At 37.5% G+C, this 19,955-nt stretch overlaps 1 protein-coding gene across 1 annotated transcript in view; it reads left to right on the top strand.

The window, feature by feature from the left end:
- LOC112617266 (A disintegrin and metalloproteinase with thrombospondin motifs 20) overlaps nt 1-19,955 on the top strand; it is a 205,199-nt gene that overhangs the window by 160,308 nt on the left and 24,936 nt on the right. The window contains exons 30-31 of the mRNA XM_025374005.1: nt 13,247-13,420; nt 13,496-13,666. Coding sequence (XP_025229790.1) covers nt 13,247-13,420; nt 13,496-13,666 — 345 coding nt within the window. The remainder of the gene's footprint in view (nt 1-13,246; nt 13,421-13,495; nt 13,667-19,955) is intronic.

Raw genomic sequence — 19,955 nt, 5'->3', positions numbered from 1 at the left:
ACTAGAGTTCAGGGACAGGGAGGATGCCTTCCTGCTTCCAGCACTGGGTAAACTTTGCTTCCTAATTTTTTCTAGCTAGTGAAATTCTGTTTTTCATTTCAATGCTGTCTGTTAATGCTCCTCCTTTATCATCTTTCTTGATATTTAAAGTGACCTTTCTTGGGGTAGGCTGAGGTGACAAGCACTCTAATGTAAGGCATTTATCAAACTTTTCAAGGCATAAATAGTTGAATCTCCATAACAAAAGTAAAAAATGAGAAGAAGAAGGGAGCAGCAAGGGACACTTCCTGACACCATATAAGAGTTTTTATTCCCCACAAATGCAGGTATTAATATGTGCATTAGGCAGATGAAGAAACAGCAGCTTATAGAAAGGTTAAGAAGCTTCCATGGAATACTATGCAGCCATAAAAAAGGATGAGTTCGTGTCCTTTGTAGGGACATGGATGCAGCTGGAAACCATCATTCTCAGCAAACTATCGCAAGAACAGAAAACCAAATACTGCATGTTCTCACTCATAGGTGGGAATTGAACAATGAGATCACTTGGACATGGGAAAGGGATCATCACATACCAGGTCCTATTGTGGTGAGGGGGTAGGGGGGAGGGATAGCATTAGGAGATATATCTAATGTAAATGATGAGTAAATGGGTGCAGCACACCAACATGGCACATGTATACATATGTAACAAACCTGCACGTTGTGCACATGTACCCTAGAACTTAAAGTATAATAATAATGAAAATAAATAAATTTAAAACAAAAACAAAAAAAATAAAAATAAAAAATAAAAATAAAAATAAAAAAGAAAAAAAAGAAAAAAAAAGAAACTTGTGTAGGTCACAGTGCAGGAAATGTTGGGGGCAGGGATTTGAACACAGGTCTATTTGAGCTTTCTCCATTATACTAGTTATCATTATTCCATTATTATCATTATGCATTAGCTCATCCTTATATTTTCTTAGCAAATTATTGCCCCTTTGGCCAAGAAAGACACATGAAGTTCACAATTTCAGGCCATCACTGCACTACATATAATAATGTAGTCAATAGAAATGTAATTTCGAAGTGGTGCTGAATTCATTGCAAGTTTTTAATGTAAAACTGTCTGTTGCATATATATATATACATTTATTTATTTTACAGGTTAAAGGGTAAATAACTGAGAATATAGTTGATCACATATTAAATATGGAGTTGCTTAAATCACTAACATATTAGGTTACATTAGCAGAAGGATGATGTTCAAAATGTTGGGCACTAATATATCCTGATCAGATATTTGGAGTAGTGCCTATTCTGGAATATAGATTATAAGAAAAATCTTGACAATTTTCCATATCCCCAGAGAAAAACAGTTAAATGGTAGCACCTATACTATGTTGGTTGTCTAGTGTTCTGCCCCTAATAGCGAGAGTCCTGATTTTATTAGTGGTTTAAACTACAAAGACTTTTCTTGTTTACATAACAAAATCAGAGAGTTGCTGGTTTTAATTTTAATTCAGCAGCTCTACAACATTAGAGTGCTGGACTGGCATTTCTGTGATTCTGTTGTTCAACTTGTAATGGTCATAAAATGGCTGCTACAGTTCCAGTCCCCATGTCTTCATACTTTCTCACATGAAAGTAGGTATATATTTGTTCTACATTTAAAAGGCAGACAGATTCTGGACAGTGCATTAAAGTTTAAAAAGTATTCTAGTTCAATATAAGAGAATATTTGCTAACATTGGAGATTAAAAAATGCCGTGGCTGCTTTCACAATACAGTGAACCTACCCACAATGAAGTTATTTAAGTATGAGTAAGTTTTATGGTCACTCATTCATTATTGTTATAGAAGGATTTCATAATGAAAGAGAAATTAGGATTACTTATTCCTAGAGTCTCTTTAACCTTAAATACTATACTACTGCTAATGGTAGTACTATATTATTGATTCCCTTGAAATAAACCATAGTTGCAAATAAATGACTGTAATGAAATCAAAACCTTATCCATAATAAAAAAAATTATAAACAAAGCATCAAAAGAGAAGACTTCTCTACTTTCATTTTAAATAATTATTTATTAAACAGCAGAGTGAGTCAGCTTTGAACCCGTTTTTGCAATGCACAATCTAATATTTCCTTATCTCTGCTCTACAATAGCTATAATGGCTACAGTACCTGTGGATTTGCTAAAATTTACCTAATCCATTTCCACTCTCAAGTCTTTAAAGCACTAATGTATGCAGTGTTATATTTGTTCATAAATAGGATATTTATGAACTGTCTGGATTGAGTTATATAATATAGATGAAGTAGTGCGTCCCAATCAGTTAGTTGGTGTTATAATTGCACTTATAGCTTCACAATGCCTTTACATTATTACTTGGATTTTTTTAAAAGACAAAATTTGACATGCTTATAAATATTAGTTCTATAAAACTGTTAAGGCCAGGCGCAGTGGCTCACTCCTGTAATCCCAACACTTTGGGAGGCTGAGGCGGGCGGATCACGAGGTCAGGAGATCGAGACCATCCTGGCTAAGACGGTGAAACTTCGTCTCTACTAAAAATGCAAAAAATTAGCTGAGCGTGGTGGTGGGCACCTGTAGTCCCAGCTACTTGGGAGGCTGAGACAGGAGAATGGCGTGAACCCGGAAGGTGGAGCTTGCAGTGAGCTGAGATCGAGCCACTGCACTCCAGCCTGGGCAACAAAGTGAGACTCTGTCTCAAAAAAAAAAAAAAAAAAAAAAAGTTAAAATAATGGATACATATTTAGGAGTTATAATGTACCTTGGGAAGCCATTCTAGTAAGCCACTTAAGAGTGGATGATAGTGTTTTCCCTGTATTTGCAACCATAGAAAGAAATGGCTTTGGGAAAAGGGAAAGAGTTTTGCCATGGAAATATTAAATTTTAGGTGCCTTTGACATATCTAAGTAGAAAACATATAAAAATCTTATAAATACATGAGACAGTTCTTATAAATACGTGAAAATATAAATGCAGAACTCAGAATTGTGATCAAAGCTGGAGACAGCATTTAGAAATTACTCAAGTATAGAAGAAATTGCTCAGAAAGAGCTTTTTAAGAGAATCTAGTTATAAATGGAACCCTGGGATATGCTGACATTTAAAGAATATGCAGAGAAAATAGTAAAAGACCCTGAGAAGGAGCAATTCAAGAGGTAAGAGGAGACCCTCTAGAACTAAAGGAGTTTCAATTACAGAACCAGAATGATTCAACAGAAAGTGATCAATGGTGCCAAATGAGTTCGGGAGATTAACTAAGAAAAGATTTGAAAACTTTCTGTTGAATTTGGCAATTGGGGTTATTGATGACAGCAGGCTAAGGAATATTCAATTTAAGCAACGAATTCTTCTAAGTTAAAATCTAAAACCATACTGATTTACGCTATTGTACTTTTATTCCTAAAAACTGAAAAACAAGTTACTTTTTTCTTCCAAGTAGTAGTCCCTTCTTTTTCTTTTTAGAGAAGAGGTTCATATCAAAAATATAGTAGCTAGCTGTTCTCTTAGTGGATTTTTAAAAACTCATGCTAGGATCAAAGGACCAATAATCAAGTGTGGTTTATCCAATTGTAGGAAATTATATTTGCCTAATAGAACTTCTTGCTAAACTGTGTTTTATAAACTATTTTTTTCCAGGAATTCTTTTTCAGGCTTAAAGGCAGGATGTTTTCCAAATATAGTTTATGTTTCTGAAATTAGCTGTGAAAAATATTTTCAGGAGCTTTATTTTATAGGCTAGACATTTTCAGAAGAGATTCATTTGAGTTAAACTACATCCAGACATTTTAGTCTATTTAATATTGTGCCATACACAAAGTGCAGATGAAATTTGTAGATATGCATAAGATTTTATACATTTAGATATGCCTTATCTTTTACTTCATAAGTAAAACAACAAAAATTCTCTTTGAAGTCAGTGGTTGCTGCTTATACTCACAAGAGAGAAAACTACATTTTAAAGTGTTTTCCAGTAAAAATGTTGGCACAGTTTATGAGAGGAATTTTAGTCTACTGGGTAAACTAAATTCTTAGCTTTAGTGGGCTTTTAATTTTCTTTCAGAAATAAAATAAAACTGTATTTTGCAGATATATATTTACTGTTGTGAAAAGGAAATTAGTTACTCTGGAACTCCTGCAGAAATAATGAACTTGGTGAATAACCTGATTTTTCCCCCTTATAATATTACAGTTGGGAATACTAATGGATCCCCAAACAATATTACTCATTATGACCTGCAATTCCTACTGGAATGACAAGGAATATAAACAATGAAACTCTCAAATTAAATATCATTAGACATACTCTACACTTTATTAATGTTGGCATCACAGCTCTTGTAGTCAAGCTCTGTTATTATATGGTTTCACTACTTAATTTTGGAACACCTGACATCCTAGAATTGAAAGATTGCCAAGTCCTTCTTCATCCCCAGGAGGCAACACAGTAAGAACTCAGTCTGGAGTAAAAAAGAACTGAACTTCAACTATTTTTCACTGCTGCTATGATCTGAATATTTGCCAACCCCACACCTGAAAAAAAAATGCATGTGTTGAAATCCTAACCCTTGAGGTGATGGTATTAGGAGGTAGGGACTTTGGGAGTTGACTAAATCATGAGGGTAGAGCCCTCATTGTTGGAATTAGTTCTCTTATAAAAGACACTCCAGAGAGCTAGCTTGTTCCTTCACGCATGTGAGGACACGGTGAGAAGGCACCCTTTTATAAATCAGAAAGTAGGCCCTCACCAGACACTGACACCGCCAGCACCTTGATCTTGAAATTCCCAGCCTACAGAACAGTGAGAAATAAATTTCTGTTGTTTATAAGCCATGAGTTTATGGTATTTTGTTATAGCAGCCCTAATAGACTAAGATAAAAAAATTAGTACTGGTAATGAGGTATTACTATAACAAATATCTCAACTACCTCAGGTGTGTCTCCAGTGGTCCCAAGTATAGCAATGGCTGTGATGGCCAACCCTCCAGAGTGCACAGGTGATAAACTTTAGCAGTGTCCAATGGGACTATCTCCACTGACAAACAGAATAAATGAGTCATGGTTGTGTGACAACTTCCACCTAAATTTCAAAGGATAGAGCTGCCTACAGACTTGGGCACATGAGCTAGGAAGAGGGCTTTTGCAAGGGCAGAGCGATGTTCATGGAAATATGGATAGTAAAGGTCATGAGGTCTCAGATGGAAATCGTAACATGTTATCATATTATTGGACAGTGGAGGAAAGTTCATCCTTGCTCTAAAGTGGCAAAAAAGAAACAATTGTCCCCACTAAGGTGATGCCTAGTGAAGCCATGGCGTCAGAGCTGCCCCTGTGATCCCGGACCACTAGAGCCACTGACATGCAACTTCAGTCTGGAAGGGCCATAGGCACCTAACTACAATCCATGAGAACTGTGGCATGGGCTGAATCCAACAAAGCCATGGAGCAATGCCACCTAGAGCCCTGAGGACCCGATCCCTGCCGCAGTGTGTCCAGAAGGTGGAACATTGCATCAAAGATTATTCTCAAGACTTAAGATTTACTGTTGTTGGCTCTGCTAGGTTTTTGACTTACTCAAGTCCTATTACCCTTTTCTTCTTTTCTACTTTTCTTTTTTGAAATGAGAATGTCTATCCTATGACTTGCCTCTACCACTATTGTATTGTGTAAGCACATAACTTTCGTGATTTCACAGGCTCACAGCTGAAGAGATATTTGCCTCGGGATGAATCAATTATACCTTGAATCTCACTCATATCTGACTGAGTTGATACTGAGATGAGAGTCTGGACTTTATAGACTTTTGAATTGATGCTAGAATGAACTAAGACTTTGGTGTTATTGAGATGGAATGAATATATTTTTCATGTGAGAAGGACATGAATTTGAGGAGTGGGGCAGGGAAAGAATGGGACGATATGAATGATTGTGTTTCCTCAAAATTTATATGATGAAGTTCTATACCCCAAGGTGATGGTATTAGGAGGTGGGGCCTTTTCTAGTCCCTTTTAAAGGACATCCCAGAAAGCTAGCTCATCCCTTCCTCCATGTGAGAACACAGTGAGAGGGTGCCCTGTAGGAACCAGAAAGTGGACTGTCACTGGATGTAGAATCTTCCAGCACCTTGATCTTGAAATTCCAGCCTCCAAAACTGTGGGAAAGAAATTTCTGGTGTGTGAGACATTCAGTTTATGGTATTTTGTTATAGCAGCCTGAACAGACTAAGACAATCACTAACTATAGGCAGCACTTCAGGCAAGGGACTTTAACTTCTCCGAGTCCCAGTGTCCTCAGCCATAGTACCCCTTTGATAGAGCTGTTGACAGGAATAAATGTATGGAAAGTGTTCTGTGACATTTCATAAATAACACAAAATTGTACACATAAGAAAAACAAGACTTGGAGAGGTTAAGACAAGGTTGTCTATGTTTACAATTTACACAGCCAGCTTTCCAAAACTCCTATCCATTGAAATATAATCATGAATCAACAAATTAGCCAAGATGGCCAAATAGGAACAGTTCCTATCTGCAGCTTCCAGTGAGACCAATGCAGAAGGCAGGTGATTTCTGCATTTCCAACTGAGGTACCCAGTTCATCTCACTGGGACTGGTTAGACAGTGGATGCAGCCCATGGAGGGTGAACAGAAGCAGGCAGGAGGGGCGTCACCTCACTTGGGAAGCACAAAGGGTCAGGGAACTCCCTCCTCTAGCCAAGGGAAGCCATGAGGGACTGTACCTTGAGGGACGGTGCTATCCGGCCCGGATACAATGCTTTTCCCCTGCTCTTTGCAACCCACAGAGCAGGAGATTCCTTCAGGTGCCTATATCACCAGGGTCCTGGGTTTCAAGCATAAAACTGGGCGGCTGTTTGGGTAGACACCAAGCTAGCTGCAGGAGATTTTTTTTGTATGTGGCACCTGGAATGCCAGCAAGACAGAATCATTCACTCCCATGAAAGGGGGCTGAAACCAGAGAGCCACATCATCTAGCTCAGTGGATCACACTCCCATGGAATCCAGCAAGCTGAGATCCACTGGCTTGAAATTCTTGCTGCCAGCACAGCAGTCTGATGTCGACCTGGGATGCTGGAGCTTGGTGGGGGGAAGGGCATCAGCCATTACTGAGGCTTGAGTATGCAGTTTTTCCCTCACAGTGTAAACAAAGCCACAGGGAAGTTCAAATTGGATGGAGCCCACCACAACTCATTTTTTCAAATTGGGTGGAGCCCTCCACAACTCTAGCCAAGTTGCCTCTCTAGATTCCTCCTCTCTGGGCAGGGTATCTCTGAAAGAAAGGCAGCAGCCCCATTCAGGAGCTTATAGATAAAACTCCCATCTCCCTGAGACAGAGCATCTGGGGGAAGGGGCAACTGTGGGTGCAGCTTCAGCAGACTTAAATGTTCCTGCCTGCCGGCTCTGAAGAGAGCAGTGGATCTCCCAGCACAGCATTCGAGCTCTGCTAAGGGACAGAATGCCTCCTCATGTGGGTCCCTGACCTCCGTGCCTCCTGCTGGCATCTCATACAGGAGAGCTCCAGCTGGCATCTGATGGGTGCCCCTCTGGGACAAAACTTCCAGAGGATGGAAAAGGCATCAATCTTTGCTGTTCTGCAGCCTCTGCTGGTGATACCCAGGCAAACAGGGTCTGGCGTGGACCCCCAGCAAATTCCAGCAGACCTGCAACAGAGGGTCCCGACTGTTGGAAGGAAAATTAACAAACAAAGGAATGCCTTGAACACCAACAAAAAGGGTGTCCATGCCAAAATCCCATCCAAGGTCACCAACATCAAAGATCAAAGGTAGATAAATCCACAAAGATGAGGAAAAACCAGCACAAAAAGGCTGAAAATTCCAAAAACCAGAATGCCTCTTCTCCTGCAAAGGATCACAACTCCTCACCAGCAAGGGAACAAAACTGGACAATGAGTTTGGCGATTTGACAGAAGTAGGCTTCAGAAGAAGGGTAATAACAAACTCCTTTGAGCTAAAGGAGCATGTTCTAACACAGTGCAAGGAAGCCAATAACTTTGAGAAAAGGTTAGAGGAATTGCTAACTAGAATAACCAGTGTAGAGAAGAATGTAAATGACCTGATGGAGCTGAAAAATACAGCATGAGAACTTCATGAAGCATACACAAGTATCAATAACTGAATCGATGAAGCGAAAGAAGATTGAAGATCAACTTAATGAAATAAAGTGTGAAGACAAGATTAGAGATAAAAGAATGAAAATGAGTGAACAAAGCCACTGACAAATATGGGACAATGTGAAAAGACCAAACCTACGTTTGATTGGTGTACCTAAAAGTGACAGGGAGAATGGAACCAAGCTGGAAAACACTCTTCAGAGTATTATTCAGGAGAATGTCCCCAACCTAGCAAGACAGGTCAACATTCAAATTCAGGAAATATAGAGAACACCACAAAGATAGTCCTGGAGAAGAGCAACCACAAGACACATGATTGACAGATTCACCAAGGTTGAAATGGAGGAAAAAAATGTTGAGGACATCCAGAGAGAATGGTCTGATTACCCACAAAGGGAAGCCCATCCGACTAATAGCGGATCTCTCTGCAGAAACCCTACAAGCCAGAAGAGAGTGGGGGCCAATATTCAACATTCTTAAAGAAAATAATTTTCAACCTAGAATTTCATGTCCAGCCAAACTAAGCTTCATAAGCGAAGGAGAACTAGAGAAGCAAGAGCAAACATATATGAAAACTGGCAGAAGACAAGAAATAACTAAGATCAGAGCAGAACCAAAGAAAATAGAGACATGAAAAACCCTTCAAAAAATCAATGAATCCAGGACGTGTTTTTTTGAAAAGATTAACAAAATAGACTACTGCCAGACTAATAAAGAAGAAAAGAGAGAAGAATCAAGTAAACACAATAAAAATGATAAAGAAGATATCACCACTGATCCCACAGAAATACAAACTACCATAAAAGAATAATATAAACACCTCTATGCAAATAAATTAGAAAATCTTGAAGACATGGATAAATTCCTGGACACATAAACCCTTGCAAGACTAAACCAGGAAGAAGTCAAATCCCTGAATAGACCAATAACAAATTCCGAAATTGAGGCAGTAATTAATAGCCAATGAAACAGAACAGAGGCCTCAGAAATAACATCACAAAACTACAACCCTCTGATCTTTGACAAAATCTTTGACAAAAACAAGTAATGGGGAAAGGATTCCATATTTAATAAATGGCATTGGGAAAACTGCATAGCCATATGCAGAAAACTGAAACTGGACCCCCTCCTTACACCTTATACACAAATTAACTCAAGATGGATTAAAGACTTAAACATAAGACCTAAAACCATAACAACTCTAAAAGAAAACCTAGGAAATACCATTCAGGACATAGGCATGGGCAAAGACTTCATGACTAAAACACCAAAAGCAATGGCAACAAAAGTCAAAATTGACAAATGGGATCTAATTAAACTAAAGAGCTTCCGGACAGCAAAAGAAACTATCAGCAGAGTGAACAGGCAATTTACAGAACGGGAGAAAATTTTTGCAATCTATCCATGTGACAAAGAGATAATATCCAGAATCTACGCAGAACTTAAACAAATTTACAAGAAAAATACAACCCCATTAAAAAGTGGGTGAAGGATATGAACAGACCCTTTTCAAAAGAAAACATTTATGGGGCCAACAAACATGAATAAAAGCTCATCACCACTGGTCATTAGAGAAATGCGAATCAAAACCACAGTGAGATACCGTCTCACGCCAGTTAGAATGGTGATCATTAAAAAGTCAGGAAACAATAGATACTGGAGAGGATGTGGAGAAATAAGAATACTTTTACACTGTTGGTGGGAGAGTAAATTAGTTCAACCATTGTGGAAGATGGTATGGTGATTCCTCAGATCTAGAACCAGAAATACCATTTGACCCAGCAATCCCATTTTGGGTATATATGCAGAGGATTATAAAACATTCTACTATAAAAATCATGTGCACACATACGTTTATTGCAGCACTGTTCACAATAGCAAATAATTTGAACTAACCCAAATGCAGTCAAGGATATCCTGGATCCATCAAGGATAGACTGGATAAAGAAAATGTGGCACATATATACCATGGAATACTATGAAGCTATAAAAAAAGGATGAGTTAATGTCCTTTGCAGGGACATGGATGAAGCTGGAAGCCATCATTCTCAGCAAACTAACACAGGTACAGAAAACCAAACACTGCATGTTCTCACTCATAAGTGGGAGTTGAACAATGAGAACACATGGACACGGGAAGGGGAACATCAAACACCAGGGCCTGTTGGGGTGCAGGGGGCTAGGGGAGTGAAAGCATTAGGAGAAATACCTAATGTGGATTATGGTTTGATAGGTGTAGCAAAACACCATGGCATGTGTATACCTGTGTAACAAACCTGCATGTTCTACAACTGTATCCCAAAATATAAAGTATAATAAAAAAAATCAATGAACTAGGAGCTGGGTTTTTGAAAAGATTAACAAAATAGACCACTAGCCAGACTAATAAACAAGAAAAGAGAGAAAAATCAAATAGACACAATAAAAAATGATAAAAGGGATATCATCACTGATCCCACAGAAATACTAACTACCATCAGAGGATACTATAAACACCTCTATACAAATAAACTAGAAAATCTAGAAGAAATGCATAAATTCCTGGACACATACACCCTCCCAAGACTAAACCAGGAAGAAATCAAACCCCTGAAAAGACCAGTAACAGGTTCTGAAATTGAGGCAGTAATTAATAGCCTACCAACCAAAAGCACAGGACCAGATGGATTTACAGACGAATTGTACCAGAGGTACACAGAGGAGCTGGTACCATTCGTTCTGAAACTATTCCAAACAATAGAAAAAGAGGGACTCCTCCCAAACTCATTTTATGAGGCCAGCATCATCCTGATACCAAAACCTGGCAGAAACACAACAAAAAAAGAAAATTTCAGGCCAATATCCCTGATGAACATGAATGCAGAAAGCCTCAATAAAATACTAGCCAACTGAATCCAGCAGCACATCAAAAAGCTTATGCCCCACAGTCAAGTTGGCTTCATCTCTAGGATGCAAGGCTAGTTCAACATACACAAATCAATAAATGTAATCCATCACATCAACAGGACCAATGACAAAAACCACATGATTACCTCAATAGATGCAGAAAAATGCCTTTGAAAAAAGTCAACACCCATTCATGCTAAAAACTCTCAATAAACTAGGTACTGATGGAACGTATCTCAAAATAATAAGAGATATTTATGACAAACCTACGGCCCATATCATATTGAATGGGCAAAAACTGGAAGCATTCTCTTTGAAAACTGACTACCTGACTTTAAACTATACCACAAGGCTACAGTAATCAAAACAGCATGGTACTTGTACCAAAACAGATACATAGACCAATGGAACAGAATAGAGGCCTCAGAAATAACACCACACATCTACAACCATGTGATCTTTGACAACCTGACAAAAACAAGCAATGGGGAAAGGATTCCATACTTAATAAATGGTGTTGGGAAATCTGGATAGCCATATGCAGAAAACTGAAACTGGACCCCCTCCTTACACCTTATACAAAACTTTGAATTAAAGACTTAAACATATGACCTAAAACCATAAAAACCCTAGAAGAAAACCTAGGCAATACCATTCAGGACACAGGCATGGGCAAAGACTTTATAACTAAAACACTAAAAGCAATGGAAACGAAAGCCAAAATTGACAAATGGGATCTAATTAAACTAAAGAGCTTCTGCAAAAAAAACTGTCATGAGAATTAACATACAACCTACAGAATGCATGAACATTTTTGCAATCTGTGTGACAAAGGGCTAATATCCAGAATCTACAAAGAAACTAATTTGCAAGAAAAAAACAAACTACCCCATCAAAAAGTGGGTGAATAATATGTATAGACACTTTTCAAAAGAAGACATTTATGTGGCTAACAAACATATGAAAAAAAGCTTATCATCACTGGTCATTAGAGAAATGTAAATCAAAACCACAATGAATACCATCTCATGCCAGTTAGAATGGTGATCATTAAAAAGTCAGGAAACAACAGATGCTGGAGAGGATGTGGAGAAATAGGAACACTTTTACACTGTTGGTGGGAGTGAAAATTAGTTCAACCATTGTGGAAGACAGTGTGGCAATTCCTCGAAGATCTAGAACCAGAAATACCATTTGACCCAGCAGTCCCATTACTGGGTATATACCCAAAGGATTATAAATCATTCTTTTATAAAGACACATGCACATGTATGTTTATTACAGCACTATTCACGATAGCAAAGACTTGAAACCAACCCAAATGCCCATCAGTGATAGACTGGATAAAGAAAATGTGGCACATATACACTGTAGCATATTATGCAGCCATAAAAAAACATGAGTTCATGTCCTTTGCAGGGACATGGATGAAGCTGAAAACATCATTCTTAGGAAACTAACACAGGAATAGAAAACCAAACACCGCATGTTCTCACTCATAAGTGGGAGTTGAACAATGAGAACACATGGACACATGGAGGGGAATATCACACACTGGGGCCTGTTGAGGGGGTTTGGGGGCAAGGGGAGGGATAGCATTAAGAGAAATACCTAATGAAGATGATGGGTTGATGGGTGCAGCAAACCACCACCACATATGTGTACCTATGTAACAAACCTGCATGTTCTGCACATGTATCCCAGAACTTAAAGTATAAAAAAAATTAGCAAGTATTTGGATTCCATAACAGGTAAAAACTATAGTAGGTACTGTAGATAAAAAGATGAATATATCACAATCTTAGAAATTATTGTCTCTTTGAGAGAGATAATGAGTATAATCTAAGAATTTAATTGACATTTAAAAGCAATGTTGTGGAATAATTCATGATTAATTGTGATAGACATTATACTCATTTAAGTCAGAAGACAGAGTCATTGATTGGGATGCTGTCTACTATAACTTGATTCATTTGTCAGAGTTTCTGTAAAGCTGAAGTACCTTATGCCAAACAGAGAAAATATACATTTACAGAGATAATGGTAAAAATACTTATTGTATGTATTTTTATCTAATTCATGTTATAATACCAGGCTGTATTTAAAATAAACAATATGTGATGGCTCCATTGGCTATTTTTATATAATTTGGTATTTCTTAGCTAATTGTTCAAATCAACGGGACTCCTTTGTAGTGCTCTGTGACCTGCGGCTCTGGAGTTCAGCAGAGGGATATATACTGCAGACTGAAAGGTGTTGGTCGAGTGGTTGAAGAAATGTGTGATCAGTCCACCCGACCTTGTTCTCAGAGGCGATGTTGGAGTCAGGACTGTGTGCACCACAAGGGGATGGAAAGAGAGAGGCTGAATGTGAGTATCGACAAGCAAATTTTCAAAGACACTGCATGTAAGAATGTGTTATTCATTTGGTTATTGCATTTCTAGTGTTCAACATCATGTGAGAGAAAAGATTCACATCAACGAACGGAGTGCACAGATAGCCAAATTGGACAAGTGAATGAAATAGTCTATAATTCTTCAACCATATCTCTTACATCCAAGAATTGCAGGAACCCTCCTTGCAATTACATTGTGGTAACAGCAGACTCATCACAGGTAAGGTAAAGACAGGAAGTTGAGAATTTTTGCTCCTTGATAAAGCAGCGGGATCTACAATTTGATACAGCTGAAACTGGGTATAAAATTTGAATATGAGGGCAGATAATGGTATGCATATCAATCTAAGGAATGAGACCACTGACAGTTGGATGGTGCAAATAGAGTAATAGTGACATGTGTTAAACTTGTGCAAGTCTGAAGTGTCAGTAGGTGCCAACTGTGAAATCAACCACCAGGAACAGTTTGGCAAACTGGCCCTGTACACTTGTCCACTTTTGAGAGATGGCTTTATCAAGGTGTAATTGATGAACCATAAACTACATATATTCAAAATATATAGCTTAATAAGTTTGAACACATGTACACAGCCATAAAACCAGTAGTACCATTTTCAAAATAAAGAGCATCTCCGTCACTCCCAAAAGTTTCCTTGTGCTGCTTTATAATCTCTTCCCCCACCTCCTTTTTCCCTCCCCACCCAATAAGTGACCTCACCTGTTTTCTATAGCAGTGATTTATCACTATACTTGTTTTCATTTTATAGAGTTTTATATAAGTGGATCATACAGTATATACTTTTTTATCTACTGTGATGTAAGTATTTTGAGATTTGATCAGGTTGTAGTATGTATCAATAGTTTTTTCTTTTATTGTTGAATAATATTCCACTATATGGATGCCTTTATGTTTGCTTTTCTGTTCTTTCTGATGTCTGATCCCCAACCAGTCTGTTTCTTATCTAAGCAATTATCATCTTCATCCTTAGAGGTTTAATTTGAACTTTTTTATATCTTCCATATCTCTACTTAACATTTTGAACATATGAAACATAGTTACTATTTTTTTTTGCAGGTAAAATTTTCCAATTTTTATTTTTTTCTTGAAGTTTTTTTTAAATTATAATTTTAACATCCTCTTCTGGACATCTAATCCTAACATCTATGTGCATGTTTATAATTTAATGAATTTTAGTATAATCACCTGTATGTGCAAGCATCACCATGATCTAATCCCAGACCTTTTTTCACTCCCAAAAAAAATCTGCACCCATAAGTAGTAATTCCTTATTCTCACATTTTCTCCTAGTCTCAGACAACCACTAATCTGTTTCCGTATCTATGGATTTGTCTGTTCTGCACATTTGGTATAAATGTAATCATACCATATGTGGTCTTTTGTGTCTAGCTTCTTTCACTTAGCATATTTTAAAACTTTATACAAATTTTACCATACATCATTGCTTCATTCCTTTTTATGATAAATAATATTCCATTGTAGGAATATACTATATTTTGTCTATTTATTTGTCAGTTAGTGGACATTTGGATTGATTCCATTTTTGATGTTTGAATAATGCTGTTAGAAACATTTGCATACAAGTTTTTGTGTGGACATATGTTTTCAATTTTCTTGGGCATATTCCTAGGAATAGAATAGTTGGGTATTGTAATTCTATTTAGTTTTTTGAGGAACTGCTAAACTGTTTTCCACAGTGGGCACACCATTTTTCTTTCCTATCAGCAATGTATAAAGGTTCCTATTTCTCTCTCCATATCATCATCAGTCATCATCAGCACTTGTTATAATCCATCTATTTTTGTTTAACATAACCATCCTAGTATGTATGAAATGGTATCTATTTTATGTTTAAGTTGCATTTCTCTAATGACTAATGATGTTGAGTATCTTTTTGTGTGTATGTTAGTTATTTGTGTATCTTTAGATAAATGTCTATTCAAATCTCCTGCCCTTTTTTTTTTTTTTTTTTTTTTGAAATGCTCTCTTGTTCTGTTGCCCAAGCTGGAGTGCAGTGATACAGCTCACTGAAGTTTTGACCTCCTGGGCTCAAGCAATCCTCCCACCTAAACTTCCTGAGTAGCTGGGACTACAGCCATGTGTCACCACTTCTGGCTTCTTTTTTTTTTTTTTTTTTAGAAATGGGGTCTCCCTGTGTTGCCCAAGCTGGTTTCTTACTCCTGGGCTCAAGGGATCATCCCTTCTGGGCCTACAAAAGTGCTCGGACGACAGCATAAGCCACCATACCTGGCTGCTCATTTTTTCACTGGGTGAGTTGTAAATTATTTATATATTCTGGGTACCAACTTTTATCAGTTAGATGATTTGCAAATATTTTCTCCAATTCTGTGGGTTATCTTTTCTCTTTCTTAATAGTATGCTTTGATGAAGTGAAATTTTGTTTTTTGTTTTAGTTCTTTGTGCTTTAAGTATCATATCTAAGAAACTTTTGCCTACTTCATGGTCACAAAGATTTATATCTATGTTTTCTTCTTAGACTTTTATAATTTTAACTCAGACAATTAGGAGTTTGATACATTTTGAGTTAATTTTTGTATGTGATGTGAGGTAGGGGTCTAACTTCGTCCTTCTGCATGAAAAAATTATTCTTTCCCCCATTGAATTAGCTTGGCATCCTTGTCAAAAATCAATTGACAATTGACCATAAATATATTGGTTTATTTCTGAACTCTCAATTCTATTTTCTTGATCTATATGCCTATCAATATATTATTACAATATCAATATTATATTGATAGTAATCAAGTAGTCTTGATTACTATAATTTTATAGTAAGTTTTGAAGTCAGGAAGTATGAGTGAACCAACTGTTTTCCTTCCTCCTTAAGATTACTGGGCTATTCTGAGTCTCTTACATTTCCATATGAATTTTAGGACCAGTTTGTCAAGTTCTATGTAAGAGCCAGCTGAGATTTTGTTAGAGGTTGCAACGACTCTTGATTAATTTGGTAAATATTATTATCTTAATAATATTGTCTTCTTATCTCTGAATGTGGGATGAATTTCCATTAATTAATTTAGGTTTTGACTTATTTCAAGTATATCATATAGTGTACAAATCTTGCACTTCTTTTGTTTAATTTATTCCTGAGTATTTTGTATTCTTCTGTAAATGGAATTGTTCTATTAGTTTCATTTTCTGATTATTCATTGCTAGTGTATAGAAATAGAATTGTTTTTTGTGTATTAAAAATTTTGGCGGGGGGGTTTAATTAGTGTGTGGATTAAATGGGATTTTCTACTTACAATGTCATCTTATCTACAAATATAGTTTTACTTCTTGCTTTAAAGCTGGATGCCTTTTGTTCCTTTTCCTTGTCTAATTTCCCTGTCTAGAAATTCCAGAATAATGTTAAATAGAAGTGGTAAAAACAGACATTCCAGTCTTGTTCCTGCTGTTTGTAGGAAAACTTTTAGTTTTCCTAATTCAGTATGCTAACTATGGATTTTCTGTAGATTCTCTTTATCAGATTGAAGAAGTACCCTTCTAGTCCCAGTTTGCTTCGTGTGTATATTATGAAAGTGTGTTAGATTTTGTCAAATGTTTTGTCTGCATCTACTGAAATTATCATACTTTTTGTTCATTCTTCTATTAGTATGGTGTATTACATAGATTGACTTTCATATGTTACAATAACCTTGCATTCCTGGGATAAATCTTACTTCGTCATAGTGTATAATCCTTTTTATGTGTTGCTGGAATTGTTTTGCTAGTGTTTTGTTGAAGAACTCTACATCTATATTCTTAAGAAATATTGGTCTATAGTTTTATTTTTTTGTGATGTCTGTCTGGTTTTGGGAAATATTGGCTTCATAGGATGAGTTAGGCAGTACTCCTTTTCCTTCTATCTTGTGGAAGAGTTTTGGCAGGCTTGGTGCTAATTCTTTAAGCATTTGGTCCTGGGTTTTTCTTATGTGAAGTGTTTTGGTTACACATTTAATCTCTTTACTTGTGATAAATCTATTCAGCATCTCCCTCCTCCCCAGGGTTTGTTGTTGCTGCTGTTTGTTGTTGTTTGTTTCTTTAGTGACTTTTCTGAGCTAACTGTAAAGTCTGTATTATTTGTCATACATGGCCACTGAAGTCTCTGCTCACTTAGTTTAGTTGTCAGCTGTGACTGAACAGTAATTTCCTTAATCTCTGGAACCAATAATTTTGGTTCCCTAGACTTTGCCAAAGTTCTGTTTCAGGGGGTTGGGAGTAGGGTGTGGCCTTCAACACTCATCAGGTAGATGACAACAGTTCCTTAATCCTAACTTTCTGTTTGTGTAGAGCCTTGAGGTCAGCTGGAGGAGAGGCTGCAGGCCCTCCTCAGATGCTTCCTGAGCTTGCAGACAGACCTGGACATGTGTACAATCTGATGCATGTTCACAGCCATCTAGATCTCATTAATACAATGGAGCTTTTCAAAGCTCTGATGAACATCTTATTCCCTAGTTTTTCCTTTTAAGCTTTTTTGGCTAGCCTGTTGTTGCTCCAACTGTTTTTCGGCATCCTGGAAACTGCAAAGTTAAACAATGGTTTTTCATTGAGCGCAACAAATGTCCCTAGATCTTTAGAACTGAGCGAGTCAGCTCAAACAAAGAGATTCTTGCAAGTGGGGTCTTCCAGAAAAATCACTAAACAGTTCAAATCATGACAATTCTCTAAGAATGTGGATTTGAATGATGCCCAAACCTGTTCTGCTCCCCTCCAGTGGCTGCCAGAATTCTGGTTTCACCATAATTACAGGGCTGTTGATTTTAAAGGTTTCCATGGAGCTAGAAAGAAGAGGATGGACATAGAGGAAGTTAAACCATCACAGAACTTGCTCTTCTTACCAAGAGTAAGCCATGTTTATTGAATAAATGCCTTCTGGATTGCTGCAAGTCTTTGGTCAGTTTCCAGAGTTCTGATAAAACTGATCCGGCAAATTTTGCCCATTTTCTCACTGCCGTTATAGAAGAGAGAATTTTTAGATGTCCTTATTCTTCCATTTTCACAGATGTCACCCCTCTAGGGATGTTTTGATAGACGGGTTTTTTTCTTCATTATGAGTCTTATTTTCCAGGTTCTTTGCATGCCAATTAATTTTCTGTTGCATGTCAGCCATGAATTTTACCTTTTTGGTGACTAGATATTTTTTATTCCTATACATATATTTTGAGTTTTGTTCTGGGTTGCATTTATTTTGTTGGAGAGCAGTTTGACCCTCTCTTGCCTTGCACTTAAGATTTGTTAGGCAGACCAGTATATTGTTTAATCTAGGGTTAACTGTTCCTCTCTATTGTGGCAAGATTCTTTTGAGTACTTTACCTATTTCCTCATGCCTTTAAGTTTTCCAGTCTAGCTGGAGGGAATAGGCACTATATTTGGTTCTGTGTGATCATTAGAAAAAGTAACTTCTAAGCCTTTTGGTTGGTTAATTGCCTCACTTTGGTTGGTGTCCTCACAGGTATGTACACACTACCGGTCAGAACTCTGCTGTCTTCCTTTCATTGTGCCAAGACCTGGAAAGGTTTTCTTTCTTTTTTTTTTTTAATTATTACTATTCTTTAAGTTCTAGGGTACATGTCCATAACGTGCAGGTTTGTTACATATGTATACTTGTGCCATGTTGGTGTGCTGCACCCATCAACTCGTCAGCACCCATCAACTCGTCAGCACCCATCAACTCGTCATTTACATCAGGTATAGCTCCCAAAGCAATCCCTCCCCGCTCCCCCCTCCCCCCTCCCCATGATAGGCCCCGGTGTGTGATGTTCCCCTTCCCGAGTCCAAGTGATCTCATTGTTCAGTTCCCACCTATGAGTGAGAACATGTGGTGTTTGGTTTTCTGTTCTTGTGATAGTTTGCTAAGAATGATGGTTTCCAGCTGCATCCATGTCCCTACAAAGGACACAGACTCATCCTTTTTCATGGCTGCAGAGTATTCCATGGTGTATGTGTGCCACATTTTCTTTTTTTTTTTTTTTTAAATTTATTTATTATTATTATACTGTAAGTTGTAGGGTACATGTGCATAACGTGCAGGTTTGTTACACATGTATACTTGTGCCTTGTTGGTGTGCTGCACCCATCAACTCGTCATTTACATCAGGTAAAACTCCCAATGCAATCCCTCCCCCCTCCCCCCTCCCCATGATAGGCCCCGGTGTGTGATGTTCCCCTTCCTGAGTCCAAGTGATCTCATTGTTCAGTTCCCACCTATGAGTGAGAACATGTGGTGTTTGGTTTTCTGTTCTTGTGATAGTCTGCTAAGAATGATGGATTCCAGCTGCATCCATGTCCCTACAAAGGACACAAACTCATCCTTTTTTATGGCTGCATAGTATTCCATGGTGTATATGTGCCACATTTTCTTAATCCAATCTGTCACTGATGGACATTTGGGTTGATTCCAAGTCTTTGCTATTGTGAATAGTGCTGCAATAAACATACGTGTGCATGTGTCTTTATAGCAGCATAATTTATAATCCTTTGGGTATAT

Source organism: Theropithecus gelada, unplaced genomic scaffold, assembly GCF_003255815.1.
Source record: "Theropithecus gelada isolate Dixy unplaced genomic scaffold, Tgel_1.0 HiC_scaffold_15987, whole genome shotgun sequence".
Taxonomy (NCBI): domain Eukaryota; kingdom Metazoa; phylum Chordata; class Mammalia; order Primates; family Cercopithecidae; genus Theropithecus; species Theropithecus gelada.
This window is presented reverse-complemented; position numbering and strand designations above follow the sequence as displayed.